General features: G+C 39.0%; 1 protein-coding gene across 1 annotated transcript; it reads right to left on the bottom strand.

Annotated features, from left to right (window-relative positions):
* Positions 1 to 555: 555 nt before the first annotated feature.
* TNFRSF11B (TNF receptor superfamily member 11b) lies at positions 556 to 27,844 on the bottom strand. Its single transcript, XM_057736263.1, has 5 exons — positions 27,621 to 27,844; positions 9,360 to 9,729; positions 5,398 to 5,589; positions 3,528 to 3,752; positions 556 to 1,782 (listed from the first exon to the last, which is right to left on the bottom strand). The coding sequence occupies exons 1-5, from the start codon at positions 27,648 to 27,650 to the stop codon at positions 1,394 to 1,396; spliced, it is 1,206 nt and encodes a 401-aa protein (XP_057592246.1). The 5' UTR covers positions 27,651 to 27,844; the 3' UTR covers positions 556 to 1,393.

Raw genomic sequence — 27,844 nt, forward strand, 5'->3', positions numbered from 1 at the left:
TCTGTCTTTCCCCTCTGTGTGTCTCTCATAAAGACACTTGCTACTGGATTTAGGGCACACCTGGATAATCAAGAGTGATTTTCTCATCTCAAGATTCTTAACTTAATGACATGTACAAAGGAAGATCCTTTTACTAAATAAAGTAACATTCACAGGTTCTGGAGATGATGATGTAAACATATTTTGGGCAAGGGGCCCATTCCACCAAATACACCACCCTTCCAATTAATTTTTTCTTAAATTAAGTACTTGCAACCAAAAGAACTTAGGCAGTTTGGTCTCTTGATGCTAGTGACAGCAGTTGTAAGTTGTTTCTGCCATCTGTATGCTAAGCTTGACTTCGGAAGTTCTCCAACTTTAGTGATAAAAATTACTTTGGCACTTGTTAAAAATGCAGGTTTCTGCCCTCCTCCCCAGAGTTTCTCAATAAACTGGTCCAAGAATCTGCATTTTTAATAATTCCCAGATGGTCCTGATGATAAAAGAAAGGGAAAATTGTAAAAGCTCAGACCCACTCATGTCCCATTCAAATAAAAGCAAGAGGAAAAGCAATGAAAAATAATTTGAAAACTTTAATGATGTTGCTTATATAGTAAAAACATAAAATCTTTTAAATAAGGTACATTCAATTTCTCAGAGCATCTAATATTCAGATAATTTATACTTCATACACTTTCCAACATTAAACAATTGACTAAATAATGCATTTTCTATGAAATGATATTACAGCTTATACAGGTAAAAGTATATTACAAAAATACACAGGAAGAATGGCAGTACCTATTAGGAAATGCTACAAACATTCTGTTAAAAAATATATTTTCTCTCTTTCATTTCTCATAATAATAAACAGAATATATATATGTTTTCTTTCTAAAATTAAGTCTTACACAGTTTCCCTTCAGGATGGAAATATGTACAAACCTTATATCTGAATGAATATAAATAGCAAATACTATAATAGTGTTACAGATATATTAGTAACTTTTACAGAAAAAAAAAAAGCTTTCCATAAATCCTCTAGTACAGCTGAAATCTCAAAGCTATTTAAGTTAGACATTCCCATATTTAGTAAGGCACAATGGAGTCTATAGTTTCTTATTTCCAGTTGAATTACCACACGCAGTAACAAGGGAAAATGTAGTCAGTAGATATTGGACCAGACAGCTGGATAAACTACGGTCAGTTGGATAAACTATTGGGGTTTATTAAACTTTGGGGGGAGATGTGAGTTCTTTCTCCACACCATAGTTTCTTTTCAGGCCCTGGCGCCAAATCTAGTCCTTGGTGATGAGAAAGAAATCATTGTACCCTCCTCACGCGCCTGAGAAACAGTTTACTCATTCACTGGATCTGGTCCATGGTGAGGAAACAGCATAATGACCATTTCCGGTTATAAGCAGCTTATCTTTAATGACTGGACCTGGTTCCCCATCATTTCTAAAAAGAGCTTCCGATATAATCTGTACATGGTGAAGCTGTGAAGGAACCTGATGGTCTTCTTCAGACTCTGAGTGACGGTTTTGGGGAAGTGGTACGTCTTCAAGTGCTTCAGGGCGTGCATCAGGCCCTTGCGGGTGTCTTGGTCGCCATTTTTTATTCTCCAGAGGCTGAGCAGCTTCAGGATTTGATCACTTGATTTGCACGTCTTCATTGTTTTCTCAATGTCTTCTGTTGTCACTTTCTTCCCCGGCAAGCTTTCCATCAACCTTAGAAGCTGCTCGAAGGTGAGGTTCGTGTGCCCAATGTGCCTCTGCACGCTGTTTTCACAGAGGTCGATATCTGCATAAAGCAAAAACCCGGAGACGTTCACATAACCTACCCGAAGCCACCGTAAAATTACCCTGAGGTAAAAGGAGGTTCCCCAGAATTTCATCACTTTAAGGATAACCTCCTCCTTTTGTTTTGGGAAGGGCTTATTAAGTAATGCTAGTTATTTCTGAGAACTGAGTTAACTATTATTTTCTGTTACAATAGGATCATATGCTTTCTATATTCTAGACATCCAGCACAGCTTTGTGAAAAGCCCAAATTTGGAAGATAACAGTAGAAAACTATAGACACACCGTTTTCTAAGAAAATTTGGAGAAATTAAGAGTATAACCTTTTAGAAAAAACACAAAGTTAGCTATTTTATAATATAAATTTTCATGAACCCACTATATGTGCTATTTGAAGAATTAGGTGCTTCAAATTGTCTTTAATAAATAGCACCAGAAGATTATCAGCACAGAGGAGGAGATCTGAAAACCCAGTATTATGAGGCCGAAGAACAGTAGGATACACACAGCCTAGAGAATATTTCAGTAATGAGCTAGGACATAAACATAAGAGGGAGTAAATAATGTTTCCATTGATGACATGAGTCATTTAGTATCTGTGAGCCCTAAGGCAAGTCCATTCATCTTTCCAGGCTGAAATGTCCTCATTTATAAAATAGGAAATTCGGTCCCTTCCAATTCTACTGATTCTCTACTTCCCTTTCTTTTTGCTTCAGGGCTAATTATACTTTCAAAGAATACATTTTGATTGCCAAAAACAGAAGACAAATTTACTTTTTGCACAAGTGAAACCATTCAACTGTTAAAGATGTTCGTCGCCTAAAATCTGTTGCCTCAGTTTCAGATGTTTGAGGCTCTAGGGTTGTGTAGGACTCCTCAGTCATTTAACTACAGGTGAAGAGCAGAATGGATTTCTCTTTGACATTGTCTGCATTATGAAAACCCTCCCTCATTTTTTTGTGGCATGTCCTCCCAATGCTAATTAAAGTCAGGACTTTTCCTACTTTGTATCCTAAAGCTTATAGTCCACACTGGATGAAACTTACTTCCTTTTCCCCCTCCAGATTCTCTCCCATCATAATACACACACACACACACACACACACACACACACACACACACACACACACACACACACAGAGTATCTAAAGGAGATTCTTTACAAAACTGTAAAACATTAGAGTACTTGGTTTTAACTAGCTCTTTTCTCCAAGAAGCTCAAACACTTTACAGACCTTATCTCATTAATCCTCACAACATATGCTATTAAAATGGTAATTTTAAAATAGGCTATGTTGTGAGGATTAATGAGAGGATACCTGTAAGACACTTAGAGGCTCTCTGGAGAGAATAACCACATAAATACAACATAGTTTCTTGGTAGAAATGCAAGGTAAGATCTAAAGTGGTTAAAGAACTTCTAGATAGACCAGAGGGGACACTCATAAAACTGCTGAGGGATCCAGAGTCAGATGTCCAGAGGCTCTGCATTGGAGATGCATTCTCTCTCCTTTTAGAGAGACACTTGAAAAAGAAATTGGTGAGTGGAGAAGGTGAGAATAAAACCTTGCATGACTGCTCTAGGAATAGCATCTCCACTAGCTCTTGATGAAGACGTTTTCAGGTCAACAATAATTCTTAAAGGGAAACATCATCCACACTAAACAGGCACACAGCCTTGTTTCTGTTGTATGATAAACAGGTGTTCTGATTTCTGATTGAGGTGTTTATTTCAGGTTACCATACCTTGGATGATCTTCTTGACCATATCTTGGTCTTTGTTTTGATGCTTCCATAACTTCAGCAGCTGGAAAGTCTGTTCTCGGGAGCTGTGTCGTCGTTTTATCCTCTCTACGCTCTCCGCACTTACTTTGGTGCCAGGCAAATTGTCTGCCAGGACGCTGAGCCAGTTCGGGGTGCGCTTTGTAGGAACAGCAAACCTGAAGAACGCCTCTTCACACAGGGTCATGTCTAAAGGAAGGTGGGAAAACCAAGACTTACTCAATAATTGGACTCTTGGATGTCTAGTAGACAAAAATAATAATAATAATAAAGACCAACACAGTTGAGTTTTCCAGGATATTGCATGCTAAAATGAGAAGTCTGAATAGAATCAGCCTTCTGTTGCCTGGTCTTAGTGGCAGATCACCAATCCAACTGGGTTTCTAATATTCTTTTAGAGCATTTCTGTGGGCAGAGTTTAACAAATGTCTAACAGGAATGTAATATTGCTATAAATAAATTACAGCAAAAACTATATACAGCATAAAATATATATGTTAATGTATACATTAACATATTTCAATGTAACTATTAAATATTTTGTTAAAGGTTTAGCTGGTGTCTACAGGTTACTTCAAGATCACTGTCAAATCACTGTCTTTAAGGGAGCTTGAAAAGTAATCTGAAATAGTATATTATTTTCTGCACACACAGAGACACATAGTTTACCTTTGAGAACAAGGATGGATACAGATGTATAAGCATACATTAAATGGGAAAAATAATCAACCACAAAAACGTGTCATTTAGAAAAGAGGTGCAATGGCTTGAGTGTCGGGGTAGTGTTGGTATATCCTAGGGATTAAGAGTTTGTCTTTGGATTCATCAGGCCTGGGTTGGAAATCTGACTCTGTCATTCAAGTTCATACATTAACTTGAACAAACTGCACAGTGTTTTTGTAAAGGTTAAAGTCCATATAGCAGAAGTGTCTGACACATAGTAAGTGCTCAAAGGATAGAAATAAAATTATAAATGAATTAAAGAGAATGTTAAAGTTAGAGGTCACTCCTCTTACTACCCCTTCCCTCATTCCATTATTTAATAAGAAAGCAGAAAAGCTGCATGACTTATCTAAGATTTTGATAACACAGTGAAAAAATGTTGTCACTGGGTTTGAATCTTCAATCTCCCAACCCACATTCCTATGTTTTATATCCATCTGTGTTGCACAAAAAGATGTTTGGGGAGAGTCAAGCTGACTAAATGCTAAAAGGTCGATCATCCCTGGTGTGATGAGTCCTTCGTAGAAGGTCTGAGATTAGCGTGGTGGCAGCAGCGACAAGGTGAGGACACCAACCTGATTAGTGCCGTCACCAACGTGGGGTGCGTTCAAATAACCTGAGCTTGGTGCTAGTGCCCCTTTCTGAATAAAGAGTTTAAGGACAGGAATTTAGAACTTCCGTGCAATAAATGCAGTAATACCATAGGTAACAAAGCCGGTGTTGCATTTTTAATTTGTCATCCATTTATGTCACTATGCTTCTTTGTTGGCTAATAATACAGATATTCTTAAAAGTAATGAAAATGCATAGCTTAAAAAATTTTGCAATTTGGACTCTCATAATCCGGCCTTAAACATAATCTTTACACCACCCCTCTCTCCATGGGTAACGTTTGATTCAAGCGTGAAAGTCAGGGTTTGGAGCGTGATTGTGAGAAGATGGGGACTTTTTGAAAGATTCTGAGTTGTGGCTTTCACGATGATGCACAGAGAAGAGTCTTAGTTGGTTAAAATTCAAGAAAGGGAAAACATAAGTTTGACTAAGAAGGGCTGGAGGGTCTTGTATTCAACTCAGAGATGGTACAAAGACTGATATTTTGAAATATAATTACCTATTCCACATTTGTGAGACGATTCGTTGTTTCCAGAACATATATTGTCATGCGTTGCATTTCCTCGCTGAGTTAGAAGGAGCCCAAATGCACTGCAATTTGTGTGTTTTCTACAGGGTGCTTTAGATGACGTCTCATTCGAGAAGAACCCATCTGGACATCTTTTGCAAACTGTATTTCGCTCCGGGGTTCCTACAGAAAATACCAATCCGTTTAGCACATTCTTCTCAAATACTTTCACAGCAGATACGATCTTAACAGAGTTTGGGTAAGACTTTTCACTTGGTTTTTACTGCTACTGGTATGTTGCAGAAAACTTCAGGCATTTTCATTTTTCACTTCATTAGACAGAACAAAACTTCTACAGTTAGCCCCTTAGGCAGTCTCCCCTGCTTGTAATACAAACACAAATGTGTTTTGTTGTTACCTACAAAGCACAAAATGGGAGAGGAAAGAAAAGAAGGGTAGGATGTTCAATTAGTCCTGTCTGTGCTGAAGTGTCAGTAAGATCTTGTTGTCAACCATATTCTCCACACAATTATCCCTGGGAAATCATGACGGTGACTGCTGTGTAACTGCTGTAATATCCTTTAAAATCAGTACCCATGGAATGCTGCATCGTTAAATTCCAATCGGTCCTTACTGAAGTTCTTTCTTTCCTGAATCCTAATTGTGAAGCAACTCATAACTGTGCTAACCTTGAGAAGTAAAAATTTACAACATTATAATAAACTTTTGAAGGTGGCAATAAAGTTGACTGTGGACTCAAAAGTGTAAGCCTGCAGTTATATAGTAAATGGAAGATGATATACTGTTTGCTTAAACTGTTGAGTTTGAAAAGAGCACAGTTGTTAAAATTTCAGGGAAGGGTGACTGTAAGGGCATTTTATTTCATGGTGGAAAGATACTTGATAAATTTGGGGAAATCACTGGCAGGAAAACTTGAACCAGTCAACAACTAAAGATGCTATTAAAAATAAATATCTTCAAACCCTTGACTCTGTGCTTGGGTAGATCATACATTACAGTGCATTTGCTTATGAAAATACCTCCATCTAGTGTAAGCTAGTTGAACAGATTTAGACTTAAGTATTCAAATGTAGCTTTTATAGGCCAATTCTGGCTGACGCAAGATACCAAATACTAAAGGGACAAATGAAAGCTACAGAAAGTTAATAAACTTCATTTATTAAAATTTTCAACCTCGCATCTCATTGTATCCTTTACCAAAACCAGAAAAAAAGAGCACAATGGATCGGTTTTAGTTTCACCTCTGGCTTCTTTCTTTTCTAAAGGGAATGATGATGCACTGACCAATAAAAGTGACAGAGGGTTGGCAGAAAAAAAGACAAGGGGGAACCACACATGAAACGTTCACATGTTACATGTCATTTCCAGGGTTGCAGTGACATCATCTTAGGAACCATCTTACGAAGAGGTCTATTTTTTAAAGTACTTTCTTGTTACACTCCTCTCCTTAAATGGGATCCAACTCGACACCAAATTCTATAATATTGTAAGCAGAGATATTTGGACAAAAAGATTCCATGGTATTCTTTCATCGCTAATAGTCTGGGAATAAATGGTCTTGGACTTCCAGATCCAAGTCTCCCTTTGCCAACTGCACAAAGAAGAATCTTGTCATTCTTGACATACATGGTGATGGCTTGGGTGTTCTCATGCATCCCAATGAGAAAGTCATAAGTATGAGACATTCTTACAGGTAACTTAGCCTTTAAAATTCCTTACCAAGAGGAATCCAAGAATTATAGAAGGAAAGTTTCTTAATATATTTGGAGACTTTATGTAATGACCTTTCTGAAAAGAACTTTCCTCTTTTATGATTGATAGAACTTCTTATAAAAAGATGTCTCCCTCTAAGTAAATGATTTTTGCCTTATTAATATCAACAGAAACATACAAAGTATAATCTGGCAGGCAAAATGTGAAATAGACTGGCAAGAGGAGTTCTGCTTTTCAGTGGAGAATTCACCATCAGCAATTACATAAGAATTACATGAATAAGAGAATGAAGTGAGTACAGTTGATCCTCGAACAATGGTTTCCCCTGCGCACTCAAAAATCCCATTATAACTTTATAGTCAGCCCTCTGTAGCCAGGGTTCTGCATTCCCAGATTCAAGCAACTGGGATTGTGTAGTGCTGTAGTATTTACTATTGAAAAAAATTCACCTACAAGTGGACCTGCGCAGTTCAAACTCCTGTTGTTCAAGGGTCAGCTGTAAAATACGGAGAGGACAAGACAATCTGACTTCAAAACAGCAACAACAAAGAATGATTAAATGCTTTTTAGAATAACACGGCAGAATCTTGCCTTGTCTTTGGACTGGAAACCTATTTTCCATGAGGAGCTCCTTTGTAGGTTTTTAGGGAGGGAGAGCCAAGTAAATAAATAAACGTACACCTTTGTACTAAGACTTCTGGCTGCCTGCTTACTTCATTCTACAAACAGATTTTCATGCTCAGGTGAGAAAAATCCTTATTGCTTCCATTATTTTTCAAAGCTTTCTAGTTCCAAGCTGCATCGCCCCTGCTTAGTGAATTCTTCTACGTATATAAATCACTGAATTGAATGAAATGGATCTGTTTCTGTTGGACAGGCTTCCCCCTCTACAACCTGGCTTAGCTTTTGAGTCCAAAGTATCATCCAATAAAAGCTAAGTGTCACCAATTTCTTCCTCAAATACGCGTACTAGAGGCATTTTAAGGAGCTGTCATGCAGTTTGCACCTCCTGTGATGAATTTTATAAAATTCACAACTTAGGAAACTTAATAGTTCAATTTTTGAATATGTTTCCTATGTGGGCCTTTAAACCTAAAATGTTTATAATAATTTAGACTCTATATTACAACTTCTGAAAGTCAAAATAGCTATGAATAATTAGCATCCTCTAAACCAATGGTTGTCAACCAGGGGTGATTTTGCCATCCAGGGGACATTTGGCAAAGTCTGGGGACATTTTTGGTTGTCACAACTCAGGGAAGAGTGTTATCAGCACCTGGTGGCTAAAGACCAGGGATATAACTTTACAAAAAGAATTATCCAGCTCCAAAATGTCAGTAGTGCTGAGGTGGAGAAATACTGCTTCAGACTGAGTAATTGGAATCTATACTGATTACTGCTTCCTCCAGAAAAGTAAGTGAATACTCTTAATTTTCCCAGGCCAGGAGAGCATGCAGACTGTACTGAAGTTCCGTGAATGTAGCAAAAAAAAAAGTGAGTTGCAGCTTTAAAAAATTCAGTGCACATTGGCCTTAACCTATGCTATTCAAAATGCAAAAAGAGAAAGTACTTTGTTTGTAGACAAGTACTTACTCTTGGCTTGACCATCTGTTTTGTCTAAGATAAAGAATAAACTCATTGAAGAGATGCTGCTACTGTCTTTATCCTCCTAGACACTCAATTCCCATGCTAAAGGAAGAACTAGCCTCATTTTTAATAATGAACTGCATTTCCCCTCGCCATTCTCATTTTTAACGTAATTAATTATAACCACTCGTTAGCACACCAGAGCCTCATTAGTATCAGCATAATTACTCTCTTGGTGTCAATTAACATTTCTGATGTTTGTCAAAAAGCACTGCAGTTTGAAGCTGTCCATGCTGAAGTGAAGCACAGAGGTATAGCTCAGCTATAAACAGTGCAACTCAGAGTGTGTCCCTTTAAGAAAGAGCAATCCATCATGCATCTCGTTAGAGAGCGATTTGCTGCATTTGAGATTTGTAACTAAATCGCCCCCACGAAGTGGCAAAGTGTTCCTCTGAGGAATGGTTCTTTGGCAGCCATCCAGACACACAGTACATACCTAGCAGGTTCTATTACCTTTGCAATTTGCTATCCTGTAATGTCATCAGGACAAAGGTGTTCCCTTAAACGTTCCCTACTACCTGACTTTGTATGGTGCTAATGAATTTGGCCGCATGTGGGAAGGTGACGCATACCGGCGTGTAGCACTCCAAATCCAGGGGGACAGCTCCTATGTTTCAAGCAGAACTCCAGCTCCAGGTAGCGCCCCTCCTCGCACTCGCACACGCGGTTGTGGGTGCGATTACACTCCTGCTTGACGTACTGCAGTTCCTTGCACACGGGGCTACAGTACAGACACTCGTCGCTGGTGTGCCAGCTGTCTGTGTAGTAGTGGTCAGGACAGGGGGCACACACGGTCTTCCGCCTTGCTGTGCAGTGCTGTTTTAGGGAGGTGCCGGGGGGACATTTGTCACACATCAGCTGACGAGAGGTTTCGGGGTCATAATGAAGGTACTTTGGAGGAAAGGTTTCCTGGGTGGTCCATTTAATGGAGATGTCCAGGAACTAGAAGAAGAAAGGGAGATCATGGCATGTTAGCATGGAAATGGGGTGGTTCTTTTGCGCAAAACATCATTAACCTCAAAGAGTCCTTTCGTACCTCAAGCCTCATGCCCTTACTGACTACTGAGCTACAACCACAGAAAGTAAGTTCAGAAACTATAATTCTTGCCTCTAATTAGCTTAATCTCAAAGATGCAATAGCAGCAAAACATATTAAGTCCATCTAGCTCATAGATGGCTAGAGTGGAAAGCTCATCGGAATAGAAATGATTACACTTAGATGCACCACTAAATAACCTATGTGCCCTGAGTGACACTTTACCTCCGTGGGCTTCAGGATTACTGCTAGATTAATGAGTTGGGCCAACTAGTGGTTCTCAGAACAGCTACACCAGAATCACCTAGAAACCTTGATTAAATGTAAATTCCTTGGGTTTATATCCCTAAACATTCTGATTCCACAGGTGTGAAGTTGGGGCTGGGGATTTAAAACTCTCCTGCCGTGATTCCCATGTGTGGAGCCCATACTCAATAAACGTTATTTCATTTATTCATTTTACGATAGTTATCGAGCCCTTAATATGTGCCAGGCTCTGTTCTGGGCAATTGGGATACAGTAGTGAATAAAATAGTCAATAAACTCTGTCTTACAGAGTTACCATCCAACTGGAGGAGTAAGACAGTAAATAACCAATTACACATAAAGTATACGTTAGAAGATGTGTTGTAAAAAATGAGCAAGTAAAAAAAAATGGAAATATGGAGGGGAAAGTAGAGAGATTACAGTTTTTAAATGGGGTGGTCACAGCAGCATATTTAGGACTAGATGGTATTTTTCTCTTAGCTGCCCCGTTTTAAGACGTAATGATTCCAAACATAGGGTAAATTAAACAGTTGGCGATTACAGTCATTCTGATTATTCATTCACTCGTGCAACAGATGTGTACGGCATGCCTACCAGAAATATACCAGAAACATGCTGCTGAGTAAGACATGCTCTTTGTCTCTGTGCAGCTGGTTATCTCCTGGAAAATTCCTAGAATTTTAAGACATATTCCCTCCAGAACATCACATGGCGCAGTCTTGAATCTCATGGGTGAACGATGTCTAGAAAATTAAATGACCACGTCTCTTAAGGTTAATTGGGAAGAACTTCAGGGAGCAGGCAGAGTTTCAGAAGTTTCTATCCATAATGGCTGAAGAGCTGTGTGCACAGGAGAAAGAAGATTTTGCAGGCAAGAGTGCTGCTTGGAAAGGCATCTCCAAATGGGTATTCTGTCTTGTATTCTACATCTCAAAAGGTCTTCAAGGGAACATGGAAGTCGTTCTTCACACTAATTAGAAGAAACAGTGTTGTTTGTGTGTAGGGGTGGTTTGTTTGGTTTTTATTGTTTGTTTTTGGTACCGGGATCAACACTGACTATTTTCAGGCTTTGGGGAGGTGGCAAGCCATACACAATAATTTTTTCCAAACTGTCTTCTTTGCAGAACTCAGGAAATCTCACAGAAAACCTTTGACCTGGGAATAGTGTGCCAAGCTAAGGAAACAGCACTCCCTTTTGAGTGAGGAATAACAAAGGTAAAGAAAGGCCTTTTCCATAAGCATTTGGGCATTTTAATAAGTAACTTCTCATTGGGACACGACAAGTGTTAGGTCTGTCTGGACCTAATATGAGCTGATAAACCAGAAGAAAAGAATAAAATATCTCACCTAGAGCCATGGACTTTTTAACGGAGAGCAATTTTCAGAGTGCTATGATGTACAGGACTCCTAACCAACAAAAAGTAGAATGCAGTGCAAAATCAAGGCTGCTATGGTGGTATTTTCAGGACACTCTCATGACCCAAAGGTTTTGGGGAAAAGTATGTTCTTGAATTTCCCTGGGGCTTTTTATTGGCTCAGATTAAGTGGGTCAACATTAGGAAAAAGAAATGGACCAGTAATGAGTGAAAGCTCTGGCTGGGTCTGGATCTTTCAGCAATAGATGGAGTCTGTTCATTCATCACCTATCTCTTGATCACCCACTGTGTACCAGGCATTGCGCACAGTTATCTTAGCACATGGTGGCACACAAAACAAAGATGCTCTTCAAACCGCTCAGTCTAGTGAGGAGGCAGAGAACACAGAAGTGAAGAAGTAAATAATTACAAATAACGATCAACATTTTGAAGGAAATGAAGCAAGACGGAATTGACTTTGTTGCTACTTGGTCATTCGAATAATATTATGCGATATTTTTCAAGGCCTCTTGTGTGGGTTTGGCTCAACTATTTCTAAAATCTTCAGCGCTATGGAATGACGTTTTCCTGATGCAACTTGCAAAGACACAGGAAAGCAATGCAGCATGCTTTCTTTCTCTTGATGCTCACTTTTGATTTCCTGAAAAGCCACTTTTGAGGGTTCTGTTTTTTCAAGAGGCCCAGCTTAGAGGTCCATAGGGACGCCTTTGTCTTGCTTGCTACTGCTGAGGAAGCCCCATCCTGGTAGGGCTAGCGGTCCTGAGACTTACCCCTGCCTGACTTCCCATCACCCCCCTTTCCCACACCAACACGGCTCATTTACTCATCAGCTGACCCTTTTCTCTCTTACCAAGAAGTGATGAGGATGAGATGGGAAAACCCCACAGATGGTGCTTGTGTTCCTCACTAGAAGCAGCCACACAAACACAAGATCTGACCAAGACTACTGATGCAATTTGTATTTTTCTAGGCAGTTGGACATGACTGTTGGTTTCCTGAAACCATGCTTAGGAAATTACTTGCCATTTCTTCAAAATACAGGGAAGCTGAGGTGAAAGGAATCCACAGTGAAAAAAAAAAAATCAAGTTGACTTAAGGATTAGAGAGCAATTATAATGGTGAAGGTCATTTCTCCTAGACTACCACATGGAATTATCGTATATATTTTTTAAAATTGGAAAGCCTTCAGAAACTGCAGACTTGTTTTCAGCAAGTTCTACTGGGCCTCTGTGTTTTATTTGAAAATTTTCCACTTTGGTAAAAAGACAGAACTCTGTGTGGCCAAAATTGGATACTTAGTCTCCATCTCTGGTTAGCCCCAATTCCCGCACAGAATTTCTGGAACCAGTTACTGGACGGTGTATGGGCAAATTAATAAAGCTCTTCATCTCAGTCCTCTCTTTCACTTTCTTCTGCATTTCCTGGAAAAGCAATGAAAAAGATGCCAAAGGAGGATAGACCGTCTTAACACTGGCTCTAGCTCCTTTGCCAGCTGATAATATTTAAAGTCCAAGAAAAGTTCAAAAATAAATTTTTGTATGAAGCATATGACCACTGATGAATATCTGCCAAAGCTAGGACACATACATAGGTGTCTCTGCAGAAGCATAAAGTGCTGTCTATAAAAGAGGCCAGTCTGCTTTGGGTTATGCTAGATTTTTAAAGAAAAATTAAATGGAATTTTCTCTACATTTTTTCTTTCTTCCTCTTCCCATTCCCTATCTGTCCATCCTTCAGTGTAGAGCCCTAATCCTTGAAGGGACTGAATCCGTGAAAAGTCCTGTAATCTAGTGCTTCCCATCAGTCCAAGAAGCCTTCCTGAAGCCCCCCATGTCTCTTTTCTTAAAAGGACAGTTAAGGCTCCATCTCTAATAGTTTTGTCCCTCTCCTCACCTTCCTTTTTTTTTTTTTTTAATGTTGGGCAGTGTTAAAGAATATTCTATTTCAAACCCAACCATCTTTCCTCATCTATCAAATGTTAGCAGGTGATGGTAGTGGGTGAAGGTGGTGGATGGGTTGAATTAGTTACTCTCTGAAGTATTTTCTAGCTCTACCATCTTGATATTCTACAACTGTAATATTGACAGAGTTTAAGTGGCCAATGACCTTGGAAATAAATGTTTTGCTCTAACTCCCCCTCCTACTTCTTGTTCCACAATGTTTCATTCGTAAACCCCCTTTTTACAATACCTTGCTTTACTGTGCTTCGCAGATGTATGCTTTTTTCCAACTGAAGGTCTGTGTCCACCCTGCATTGAGCTTTTATTGGTGCCACTTTTCCAACAACATTGGCTCACTTTGTGTCTCTGTGTCATATTTTGATAATTCTTGCAATATTTCACACTTTTTCATTATCATTCTATGTGTTGTGGTGATCTGTGACCAGTGATCTTTTTTTACGTCCCGGCTGCGCCTCATGGCATACAGGATCTTAATTTCCCGACCAGGGATGGAACTCATGGCCCAGCAGTGGAAGTGCAGAATCTTAACCACTGGACCACCAGGGACTTCCCTGTGATCAGTGATCTCTAACGTTATTATTGCAAAAAAAGATTATGACTTAGTGAAATCTCAGATGACAGCATTTTTTGACAATAAAGTACTTTTTAATTAGGGTATATACATTATTTTGCAGACATGAGGCTATTGCACACCATAGGCTACAGTATAGTGTAAACATAACTTTTATATGTACTGGGAAACCAGAAGATTCATATGATGTGCTTTATTGCAATATTCCTTTGATTGTGGTGGTCTGGAATCAAACCCACAATATCTGCAAGGTATGCCTATACTGCAGAACTCTCTTCCCAACCTCCAGTTTTCAGATTCACCCATGCCTTCCATTCCCCCTGCAAAACCAAGGGCTGCCCGAGCACGCTGAATTCTTAGCCCTGCCTTCTCCTTTAGTATTCCAACTCCCATTTGCTCTCACCAGTGAGATGCACGCTTAACAAAAGTCAGTGGTATGTTTACTGCTGAATCCGTTGATGCTCATTGTACCTATATGTCTGCATATGCTGTAGTTGTAACTATAGTTAGGTGACTCAGATATTATGTAAACCTGTAAAATGGGTGTGAAAATAATTATTTTTCTATGAAAAGTAAGTTGAATGCTTGGGAGATGACTTGATAAAGATGAGGCATGAAAAAAACAAAACAACAACAACAACAAAACCCTACCATAGAATTTGGGGTAGCTGAGACACCTGCCAAAACAAAATGGGGAAAACATCCAGAAGGATTATAAAATCCATTTGTTTCATAAATGTCTTTAAGTTCCAAAACTGAAATGGATGGGCCATACATTTTAGATAAGGGTTTTGTAAAAAAGACACCACGGGGCTCCCATTAGCCAACACAGGTTCCAAAAAAGGCCTTGGCTCGATCTCAAAATACAGGTGGATGAATGTTTACTTGAAGGTTTTAAGTCAAAATAAAATATTTAAGATATAGGTAAGTAATTTTTATTATTAAATGCTTTAACTGATTTTTCAATTAATCACATAACTCTTAGTCTCAAACATAACATTTCTATCAAAAATTCCCCATATTTAGGAGTGATATGGTCGTGGAAGCAAAAATAGGCAACATGAAGGTGGAATTCTGTTCTGTCTCTTCCATCCTAACATACACACATTAAATCTCTGTGCCAGGCGGTGGACTAAAATATAACCTTTATAACACATTGGTTTGTACCTACTTCAGGATGTTTTACCATTATCATCATTAAGTCTCCACCAACTACAAAAATGAGTCTTAGGGTGACTAACCATCCCAGGTCACGGTAATTAGTGGAGGCAGCATCAAAACCCGGGGCATGTCATGGAATACTTATTATCTGGCCCAATCCTTTAACATTTACCAAATGCCCTCACTTATGCTATAGCCTTCATGCATAGTCCGAAAGTAAGCCCTAAAATGCTAACTTTTCACTCAGATTCCAGAGCATGGCGTTAGGAGATCACGAACGTGAGAAGATCAACAGAAACCTCCCGAAGTCCAGATGAACTGATGATTCTTCTTTCTTTGTGCTAAGATTAGTATCTTACCCAAAGTTACTGAGATGGACATTTCTCAGATGACAAATGATTTCACTACAGCAGACTACCAGTATGTGCGTCTTCTTAAAGGATACAAGAATACACTTCCTCCAGCAAGTTTATTTTTGCATGATGCAATGCAGCCAGTCCCATACTACTGGGCTTGCTCTCTGGTATGCAGAACCATGAGTGACCCAGTGGGTTTCCGTTTATGGAAAATTCATTAAAAGGAGCCCACGCAAAGCTTGAAATAACTACTTGGTTTGGGAGTTCCTTTTGTGATCCCTCGTCATGATCTTTGCCGCAGAGAACTATTTGAGGACTATCCAGAGTTAGCTAAACTTCTGGTCAATTTGGAAACCATGGCATTTTACAGTTCATCTCAGCCAAGAAAGGAAACATTCAGGATATATATCATGGGGCGCTTCCTAAAGATCTCTTGTAGTATAAACTATAAAGCTTAGTTTTTAAAAAACCTCTTTTCCTATGAAGGTTAGTTTATTTGACTTTCTAGACTCTTATAGTGTAGTTACTTCTTCCCTATTTCCTCCATTCCTTGAATAATTATGCATTCATTCAGCAAACACTTACTGAAACAATTACTATGATCTGGAAATATTGCTAAGCGATGGAGTTGAATAAGTTAATATTCCTGTTTGCGAGGATCATTCATCCAAAAGCCTAGGCTGATGTAAAATACTCATAAATCACTGCAAAACAATTGGAGGTAAAACAGAGGGGAAAAAGGATCAAGAAAAGACAGTAGAGAAACAGGTTAAGAATGAGGAGAAGCTGAAATTAGTGGAAAGGACGAGAGGAAGGGGTAGATATGATAGGTTAGCATGGGGAGGGAGGTACTAGAAAGAACAAGTGAAGAACATGCCCGTGAATTCTGACTATTATGTAGTGTTTTCATTAATTACTGACAGCAGGAGGAGGAAACAGTTGTGGAGGAAAACAGTGAACTTAGTTTTGGATCTTCCAACTATAAGACTCAAGTGATGATGTTGAATGACACTTAAATATATGTATTGGGTATTCAGGATAGGAATGCAGCTAAAGACACAGATTTCAGGGTTATGAACACAAATGGCTCCAGAAACAGAGAAGTAGGATGGCATTACCCAAGCATGTTGTACATAAGCAAAAAAAGATTACAGTGTTAACCTTTGGGACCTACAAACATTTGCAAGATGAGATGAAAAAGAGAAAGAGGACTTCGTAGGTGGCACAGTGGTAAAGAATCCGTCTGCCAATGCAGGGGACACGGGTTCGAGCCCTGCCCTGGGAAGATTCCATATGCCATGGAGCAACAAAGCCCGTGTGCCACAACTATTGAGCCTGTGCTCTAGAGCCCGTGAGCCACAACTACTGAGCCCATGTGCCGCAACTACTGAAGCCCATGCGCCTAGGGCCCGTGCTCCACAACAAGAGAAGCCACTACAATGAGGAGCCTGCGCACCACAATGAAGAGCCTGCACACCACAATGAAGAGCAGCCCCCGCTCCCAGCAACTAGAGAAAGCCCACGTGCAGTAATGAAGACCCAACGCAGCCAATAAATAAATAAAATTAATTAATTAATTAATTTTAAAAAGAGAAGGAAAAAAAGTAGGGATATCACAGAAAGTTTCAAGAAGAACGCTAAATGGATAATGAATGATAAGATCTATATAGCATACAGCTTTTAGATTGGTTAGATCGATGTGAATTAACAGCAGCACTTTTAGCTGGGAACCTGCAGACCAGGGTTCCAAACTCAGCTCAACCACCAGCTTAATAGCCCTTGGCCGTTAACTTACCTCTAAAATGAGAGTAATCCTTATTTTATCTGTCCCTATATAATAGTTTTCAAATTAGTAAAGGAACACAAATAAACATGGTAAAGAATAAGATTCCAGACAAGAATGAGTCATTATTACCCATGCTAATTATACAGGAGGTGAGAAATGGGGGACACTTCATATCAGACTCATTTGGGGAGACCTTGTTCAGTAGGAAGTAACACGCCTAAAATGTGCCGTAAGTCGATTATCTATCCTATTCATAATCATCTCCAGAAAAAGCATGTCTGACTTGTTTTTAAAATCAGTTTCAGTATCTTCCCAACTTGTGTCACTTGCTTGGTCTAAGCAAACTATTTCAAGGCAGCTCCACAGATTTGGGAGGGCTCAGAAAAGGATGTGTTTCCATACACCTTAAATGCTTAGCATGGCGTCTTGTACATAGCAAGTATTCAATATATCTATTTTAATTTTATCCAATTCAATAGATATCAAATACCTACTGTGTGTAGTTAGGATTACTGGTGATTCTACAGACACAGGTAAATAGCCTCCATGTAAAGGATAAATTTTCAAGGACAAGCACAAAATCTGCAATTTTGCCATCTGTAAAATGACAGTGACGACAAAATTTGCCTAGAGGAAGATTTTTTTTAAGCATCTTTCATTTTGCTTGGCATTTTGCGTGTACTGTTCCATTTATATTCAGCTTCTATTTTAAAGGTAAATGTGTGAAAAAGCAGGGAGCTCATTTGAAAGGTTTATCTGCTGCTGCCAGTTCCCCACCTGAGGGTCTACCACTGCTTAATAATTTCCGCAAGAGCCGGGATTAGGTCTCTAGGTAAGGATGTAGAGCAAATGCATTAAATCTGTTCATCTATTAGGAACTGATTTGCTGCCAACAGCTTTTGCTAAGTAAACAGGAGAAAGGAAACACAAGCAATTATGATTTATTAGATGAATAACTGGGCCAGATTTTACACTCTTTAGCTTCCCTTGGGGCTGAAGAACTGTCTCCAGGTAAAACTTAACTTTAAATGTGGTGTTTTTGGTTCCCTTCAAGAATTTTCCTTTAGTTGTTTGGAGGCTTCTAAAATTAATTAATTAGCAGCACTTTGTTTATGTTTGGAATCAACCAGAATTGTCAGAACAGATTTGCTTATGATGCTTTTGCTGCTTCAGAGGAGTTTTACAGATAATTAGCATTTGATAGATTAACGAATAAATGAGAAAATCTCTACAGCAAAGGAAACTGTAATGCAGGTAAACCCTTCAAACTTTCCAAGGGAGATGTATAGAAATCTCCCACATTTTGGATCTCAGATCTTAATATTTCTTCTCTTGGGCTTCTATTAATCACCAGAGTTGAGATATAGCATCAATTCTGAAAATTTCAACTCAGTAACAGGGCTTGGTTGCAATTTTCCTTATAATTCTGTCCATTCAGGCCCACTTGACAAGCACGAGGGCGACTTCACTAGTTCAAAGTTTTCCAGCTACAGTCCCTGGCATTTTGGGCTCAAAGTTGGCAATACATTTTAGTATGGTGATATTTTGGAGCATCAGTTTTTAAATTCCATTTTATTTCTACCTTTCCTCGAAGATAATACATTGCTCACATCATCTTATAAATCATTCTGGTTGCTAACGATCTAGATTGAAGCCCAGTCAATATATGGTTAAGGGCAGCCGGCAAAAGAAAGTTAGAAAAGAACAGCCATGGTGGTTATGAAATGGAATAGAAACTAGAAATGGAAATGGGATAAAACAGGATGTGACTTAAACATGTAGACATTTATCGTGTGCCTACAACATGCACAACATCATTCTGGAAGCCCTGGATGATATGGTGAATAAAAAAGCATAGTATATTATAACATCATTACATAGTAGGCTCCATACTGAGCCCTTTCTTCACATGCTATTGTCATCCATCCCGTCCGACCACCTCTGAGGTGACAGTATTATTCCCATTTTATGGATGGTAAACTGAGTTTCAGAAAAGTTAAAAGACTTGTCAAAAGTCACAGAGCTAGTACTCATCTGAGCTGGGATTCAAATCCAAACCTGTCTGAACCTAAGCCTTTAACAATTGACTCTTCCCTCTGGGGTCCTGCAGTGTTACGAAGGAGATAGGCATATAAATGATCACCTATGACACAATGTAAAATTCAGTAACGTCTGTATTTTGTCCATCTGTCCACTCATCCATCCACCCATCCATGCCATCCCCTATCTATCTACCTATCTATCTACCTATCTATTTATCATTTATATCATTTATCCTGTTAATAAATTCTTCTCTCTCTTCTGTCCTGAAATGCAGTAGTTCACACAGCGTCTCTGAAAGATGGTCCTGTGAGACTACTTTATACTAAGCAGTGGCTTCTCTGTGATTCACCCCCATGAATTTGCTTTCCTTCCTTTTTTGCTAACTCTTCTTTTGCTCATTCTTGCCTCCCTAGGATTGCACTTTTCTAATAAGGAACTAAATTATAAAGTGTTTGCCCCATGCTCTATATCCTAAGGGACTTAGAACTCAAGTCCAATAAGGAGGCCAGGATATTTAATTTCAACAGAAAAAAACAAAGACAAAAACATGGTGACCCCCTCCAGCTGAAGGAGGAGCTGAAAAAATACATTGCAATCACTTTGCCCAAGGACATGACTCTGAGCTCCATCCCAGGACATTCTTAGCCCCAGAAGATAAGAGAACTCCAGTTGAAGGAACCCAGAAGCTTTCCTCTGCTTTAGGCATATTTCTCACTATACTCAGCTGCTAGATGCAAGCTCCTATAGGACAGAAGAAACTTCTCAGCTAGGTCACCTTAGGGAAAATTACTTAGCTTCTCTGAATTCAGTTTCCTCGCCTGTAAAACAGACACCAGTCTCCACATCAGAGGATTTTTGTGAAAATGAAGGCTATCAGCATTGCCCTCTGTCCAGGACCTAGGATGATATAGAAATTAATATCTGGAACGCGGTCGGTTTGCTGTGAAAGAGGGAAAGAAAAAAAAATGTTGGGGGCGGGTGCCATACACGGGCAATTAAGTGCTCTAATGCGGAAGTGACATATCATTTAAACTCACAAGTCATTGCCAGAACTATTCACACCCCACCTCCTTCCTCCCCAGAGAAAGCTGAGAAGTACAGTCTTACCAGGTTTCTGGAAGGAAGGAGAATGGAGAAGGCTTACAAATAGTACTAACAGCTACATCACTGTTCAATAAATATCACCCACACTTTCTAGTTGACCTTTATTTGACCTAGTTTTTTTCTTTTTCCTTTTTACTGGATATTAAGACACAGGAAAGAGAGAGTGGGAACAGAGGGTTGTGGCTATCGCCCATGGAGAATCCCAGGGCAGTATTTAATGGTCAGGCCAGCCTCCTCAGTATCATGCTTATTTCACCTGCATGTTTAACCCTTATTCCAAAGAGCAGTATGCAGTTGTCAGGTACTTCCTTGTGAATACAAATTCAAAGAAAACTCTGCTTAAGGAGTCAAAGGAGAGTGCTGGTGACCATATCTAATAAGTCCTGAGGGAATGGCTTGGTCCTGGCTTCTAACTAAATGGAATATGAAAATACTCACAGAAATGGCTTCTCTGCTAGCTATAGACAAAAAGGACTTGTTTCAGAATGAAAAAAAAATTTTTGGTTTAAAAGAATAATCTGTGATCCTAAAGCAGGGAAGCCTTACTACTTAAAAGTAGGTGACATTTCAAAAGCTGCTTCCTCATGTGACCTCATTGACTTAAACAGAATTTCTTATAAGTGAAACCAGTTGGGCAGAAGAAACTTTGACAATTGCAACAAAATAGATTTTTTTTAAATTTCTTTAGGATACTTTTATCATAGATAAATAAGTCTATTTGATTGTTGTGTATTTGGAATATTAAACAGTATATAATAAAAATTTTAATTCATTTTTAATGATGAAAGCTTAAAAATAAAGCAGACCTTCCACATATCACCTGAGTCAACACCCCTGTTTTAGAGATGAGAAAAGTAAGACCCAGAGAAGTGAAGTCACTGACTGGACCTCAGAGTCTAGGGCAAAATTGAGAAATAAGAGCCCTTGCTTCTTGTCTGCTATTGTAGAGGTCCTTCTGTCATTATGCTACACAACTGAATTCCTAAGTTACTTTTGTTGTTGGTGGTGGTGGTGGTGGTGGTATGGGTGCCAATGGATGATGGGGTGGTGGGGAGCTTTCTAAAGAATAGGGTCTAGATATCCATATTTGCTAAGAGTAAAATAGTTTTCTTGAACAAGAAAGTATCATTACATGGCAAGGGAGGTTTGGGGATCAAAGACCAGAGAAGAAAACTGAATTTACCAAAGGCAGTCACAAAGCTTAGCTAAATTACTATTTTGTTTTAAATCTAAATTCATCTTGACACTGATTTTCCTATTTTATAGTTGATCATTTAAGAGGCTCTTATAGAAAATGCTTCCAAGGGTACAGACTAAATTGAAGTGAAAATCCTAAGGCTACCCATTTCATTTTTATAGAAGATGCTTCCAGGAAATTAAACAATGTTTTCACAGTATTAAAACTATAATGCTAAAGAGATGGATTTTTAAAAAATTCCAATAAGAAAGTAATAAATCAGGGCTTTGGGGAGCACATTACTTTTTTAGAAGGGCTTCAGAAATGACATTTCATTTCCTCCTGCATCCTCTATCCATTTATGGTCTGGCTGATTCAGGTGCTTCTGAGAAATTGGGGTGAAAAAAAACCTACCCAGGCACCTGGGAAGTTATGTCACCTTGTAGTTGAGGAAAACCATTTTAGTGTGTCTGTAGACTGTTCTGGCCCTTGGAACATTCATTTAGCAAGGCCAGGTAAATGTGAGAGGGAGCGGGTACCACACAGCTTCTTACCTAATGCGTTGTAACACTATTCTTATCCCTTACAACTGTCTAAAAGAATTCTTTTTTTAGATTTTCTATGCTAGTTACCCCAAAATAAATATTCTGTGGTAGTGAGTTCCAAAAACTAATTACATGTCACATAAAAATACCGTGTGTATTTCAAGTTAGCTATACCTCACTCTTTCTTCTTGCATAGATAGTTTACAGATGTTGCTAGGATTTCCGATTGACTAGTTCCTGCTCTTGTGGGTTGCTAAGTTTTATTTTGATTTTTGTTTTCTTTTCTAAACATGGCTGCTATTACTGTTCATATTTGCATTTTGTTTACTTATCAGCATCAGAAATGCACTCTGGGGCTGCTTCCTGCCTTCCTCTCTTGCCCTGTGAAATCATCCTTCCCCATGGCTTTAAAAACCCAGTCTCTGCTCATGACCCAGATTTTCTATCTCCAGTCCAGGCTTCTCCTGCACTCTGAACTTTTTTGAATCCAAATACCTATTTGACATTTCCATTGGGATATTTTATGAACGTATCAAATTGATCAAACCAAGAATGAACACCGATGGGAAGGTCAGAAAGGGGATTCAGCTGAGTTTAGGTAGCACCTGCAAGGGTCTACATATAAATCTGGTTCATTTTTGTTGCTTTCTTAAGAATGGACCTCCATGAAGGTATTGGATGTACCTTCATAGTAGAAATGGACAAACGAATATTTAAAATACTGGTCAGGTGGGTAGGGTATAATATTTATATTTTGAAAGAGATCAATGCTGACATTAGAATGTTAAATTTCTGACAGTAAGCTACATTCTGTTGGAATATCCATGGAAACTGCTGGTAGGTTATACAAACACCCCAGGAAATCTCACCATAGCTCCTTTGACTCAGCAAACACACATTTAGTATCAGGCACTGTGCAGACCTGGAGCTATAAATGGGAATCGGATGAAAATCTATGCTTTTGAAGAGCTCGTATTTTGTTTACCACAGGGGTAGTACTAGCCCCTAGAAGTTCTGGAAATTTGCAGAGAATTTCTATTGTCACAGTTTCTATGTGCTGCTAGATGTCCTTAATGATCAAGAATAATCCCATGCCGCACACACTTTCAAATGTCCTACTGATGACTGATATAAGTGATCTAAGTTTAAAAAAAACGCCAGAAAACCTGTTTATTATTATATGAGCCTGGATTTGAACTCCGTTACACACACACACACATACACACACACACACATGAAAAAGTGGTTTTTGCATGATTTTTATACATATTGAATTTTCTAGGAATTTAACAACATAAAATTTGATAGAGGGTAGTACTTTGTTTTGTTTAAAACTTTAGCGAGATTTTTTCACCATTTCAAAAAGTCACAGCACCAAAGCCAACACTGACCATGGTTTTGAACCCCAGTCTGACACGTGCTCCTGTCTTTGTTCCTTGTGGTCTGTTCATGGCAATTCTACATAAAGATGCTAACATATCATTACTTCATTAAGTCTTCTAGTGAAGCTTATTTTATTATAAATCACTTCCTTTTTATTTCTCTTTTATAGTATAGTTACGCTGGTATATTGATTTTTTAAAATTCTGTATGTAGGTAAAATATATGTGCTCTAAATTTCATTTCAGGAGAGCAAGGGAGTTGCTACAAAGGATTTATTTGGTAAGTGCATGGAAGAAGTCTGATCTGACGGAGAACTACTGCTCTACAGGGTAAGACACACAAACACACTGATAGTGTTGGCATCTCTGCTCCATAGTAACAACATCGGGATAGCCAGGTATCCTTAAGCAAAGGCCTTGCATAATGCAAACATAATTTTTTATAAAATTACTCTTTCTCTGCAATATACTTCCCAATCCTCTTTTTGCGGGGCTGCAAAGGAGAAACTCAGGCTAAAGGAAATACTACTGGTCAACGAGATGCAAAAGGAAATAATGCTTTTCACAGAAAGCTTTCATGAAAAGGGAACATGGGGGCAGGGGGGCTGAGGGTTGCTTAGAGCAAAACCCAGCTGGCAAGTCAGTGGACAGGAGAGCAAGAATATTTGAGTGTGTGTTTCATGCCCCTTTGATAGACACTGCCATAGCTCTCCTTCTAGAACTGAGTGGATAAAACATCTGGCACAAGATGCCTTCTTCCCCAACCAGTGGAATCTAACAACTGTGGTTTTAACCTAAGAAGTAAAATTAAAGACCAGATTGAAATTGGGAACTGTGCTGAGGATTCATGGGTGATAGAGACCAGAAAGCTTGCTAGGGACAGAGGTTCAGGACTGTTGTGGACTGAGTATATGTTAGATTCTCCTAGAAACTTCAAAGTTATCATTCTCTTAAACAAAGAGGCTAGACAGATATACTCAAACCACTGGGGGAAGGGAAGGAAACTAAAATAAGCAGCAACAAAAGGAGGACTGACACATCAGGCAGCTGTCCTGAGGAAAAAACATTTACTACTCCCCAGTGCTTCACCCCACCTCTCCCACCCCAAGTCCTAGTATCTTAACATCGGTTCAGAGCTTCGCCTTGAGAAGGCCGATGGAAGGTTCTGGAACTCTGTGATGGGAGGTGTCAGCCACCAGTGAAAATCTAGGCCTAGACCAGGATGTTCCCAGGCGATCAGGAGGCTCCTTCAGCAACCATGAAAGAAACGACTTGGTGATGTGACCACGTCACCTTGCAGAGCAGGTGTCTAATTAACTACATTAGTGAGTGTTCCAGAAAGCCCATGAATATGGCACTAGTCCTAATGACCACACCCCCTCAGTGCTTGCCTACAAGCATATCCTATGGTCACACAAAAAGAATCTAGAGTTCTACTTTGCCTTACAATTTTACCTTCTTCCACTTCTTAGATTCAGGATGCCTTGATTTTATCTCCAACAGTGAAACATTCTATTGCTCCTTCAAGGTAATAGTCGCTGGCCATCTCTCCCTCCTCTGAGCGTCGTCAGCACTTTGTTTACATAATTCACTTGGGTCTAGAGCATCCTACAGTTATCTGTGAGCATAAGGCTAGAAGCTAGTGTTAATACGGAACAGGAACTTTATGTGGTTATTTTGCACGTGTGCATGTTATTATCTCTATTTTTTAGAAAACTAAAACTCAAGAGAGATGTAAATTGCCCACAATCTTTTATCAAGTAAGCAGTGGTACTGGTATTTGAATTTTGATTCAAAATAACCAAACTCATAACCACTGCACAGCAACTTCCTTTATAAGGTCCTGGAAGGCGGGATCTTTTATATTTCTGAGTCACCTAGTACTTCTCTTTTTGTTATTCTAATTATACATCCAATATCTGCTTTCCCCATTAGGCTTTGTGGTCCATGGGGACAGAAATCGTGTCCATGCTTTCCATTCTGTCCCTAATGCCTGGTGGCATGCCTGGTACAAAGGACTAAATAGCTATAATGCTTCCAGGTCTTGGAACTACATCTTGGTGTTTACAAAATGGCATTTGGACTGTTCATGTGTAAGTACAAAGTATCTTTTTTCAAATTATTAAATAAAGTCAATCTCAGAAACTACAGAAAAGGAAAGGGAAATCATTCCAATTTAAAGTATTTACTGTGTTTGAGACACAATAAATAGTTTCTCTTTTGATAATGCTGTATCATCTATAATTAGTGGATGCTGTATTATCTACATACATATCTACATCCATACACAGACCAGATATCAAAAAATTTGTCTACTTATTATTTTGAAACACATTATTAAGTACATATATTGTTTAATGGAAATTCTGAAATTTAGAAGTTACTGATAATATGTTTATTATTAATTAAATCTTTGACAGCATGCAAAAGGCTAGGAAAAATATGTCCCCATATTAATAGCAGAATTATTTACACTAGCCCAGAACTAGAATGATTAAAGGCAATTATGGTGTAGCCACTCAATGGAATACTATACAGCAATGAAAATGGATGAGCTTTTGTACATCCAACACTGGAGATGATCTCACAGGAGACCCTTAAGTGAAAGCAAACAGACACAAAAAAGTACATAAAGTTCATTCATATAAAGTTCACATACAAGCAAAACTCGTCTATGACATTAGAAGTCAGAAAATTGATTCCTCTGGTCACAGCTGTAGTGGTGACAAGGAGGATGCCCAGGAAGCTTCTAGGATGCTGGTAATGTGCTGTTCCTTGATCTGGGCGCTGGCTCACAAGTATTCACTTTGAGAAACTCAATTAGGCACTTATGATTTGTGCAATTCTCTATATGTGTCCTGTTGTAATAAAGGTTCACTTTTTAAAAAGTTCTCCATACTATCCATATTGGTGGAGTTATACAATATATATATACACACATATATATACACACACACATACACATATATGTATATGTAGTGGTACATAAGATTAGCATACTTAAGTGTGGACTCCTGTTAATCTACCTTTTCTTTAGTGACTTTGCTATTAATTTACTTACTTATGTTTGTGTATCCCAGGAACTAAATGGAAGACTTCCTAGCCTTCCATTCACTCTTTGTGGGTTGGACATTGACATTCAAGTAGTTACTGCAACAACTTCCAAAACACATATGTGCCTTAAATATGTATTTTCCTATCCTTTCATGGATGTCTGATTCATATGTCAATGCATTCCACACTCTAGTGACATAAAGGAAATAAGTCATTGATGATGGGACGATCTATATACAAATCTTATTAACTTGATTGGTCAAAATCTATATTAAAAAAAAGCTAAAAGTTACAGAGGTTCCTTTCTCTTCCAAATTGTATGTTTAAAATAACTTTTAGCCCTATTTAGCACTGACCTTCAATTATTTAAATATATTTTAGAACCTAATTTACATTATCTCACCAATATTTTCCACATTATATTGAAATTGAGAACTGAAATATCCCACTTTAATAATAAAATGTTATTAAAATGTTAAATTGCACAGTAAAGAGTGTGTGTGTATGGGTAATCTTTTCTCTGGTGCCAATTATTCAAAATTTCCCATAACATTTGCTTAAGTGGGGAATGAGCCTAATGATGTTATATCATATTCACTGCATCCAAATTTTATTCTAACGACAATAGTTTTAAGAAGTCTACATCTCCCAACTTATTTTGATTCTAAGGGACCACTTTATTGCTAATAATAATGTGCAAAGATGGTATGAACCATCCAAGATGAAGAAAGACAATAAAATGGATAAAAATCATTCAAGTAAAAATGGTCCAGAGCGCCTTACTTCTCCACAAACCCAGCGGGAACTTTCCAGTGTACAGGGATACCCTAGGAGAAGCACAATCAGCTGGAAAGAGGTCTCCTGTTCCATAACCTGACCCAAATCTCTCCTGGGAGAGGGAGCAAGTTGAGCTTTGTCCCCATCAGTCCGAGGGGAGATGGGGAGACCGGGAGGCGAGCAGCCTCCCCAGGCGCCCGGGGCACCGGTGCCGGCGTCCCGGGACCAGGGACTTACCACGAGCGCGCAGCACAGCAGCTTGTTCATTGTGGTCCCCGGGAAACCTCAGGTGCTCGGAAGCGGCGGCTGCGGGGCGAGCGCTACGGTGCGTCTCCAGCCCGTGCACTCATCACGTTATATATAGTGTCCGAGCAACAGGAAGTATCGGCTTGGCTTTGATCATTCACTCCCTATCTGGACCAAACTTTGCACCTTTCTTTTTTAGGAACCTTGGGCTGGAG

The sequence above is a fragment of the Hippopotamus amphibius genome, chromosome 5, assembly GCF_030028045.1.
Source record: "Hippopotamus amphibius kiboko isolate mHipAmp2 chromosome 5, mHipAmp2.hap2, whole genome shotgun sequence".
Lineage (NCBI taxonomy): Eukaryota > Metazoa > Chordata > Mammalia > Artiodactyla > Hippopotamidae > Hippopotamus > Hippopotamus amphibius.

Coding starts and splice junctions, on each gene's coding strand:
- TNFRSF11B (XM_057736263.1), bottom strand. CDS start 27,650: ATGAACAAGCTGCTGTGCTGCGCGCTCGTG. Junction 5,590..9,359: donor ATTTGGAGTGCTACACGCCG/GTATGCGTCACC, acceptor TATTTTCTGTAG/GAACCCCGGAGCGAAATACA. Junction 3,753..5,397: donor GTCTCACAAATGTGGAATAG/GTAATTATATTT, acceptor ACCTTCCTTTAG/ACATGACCCTGTGTGAAGAG.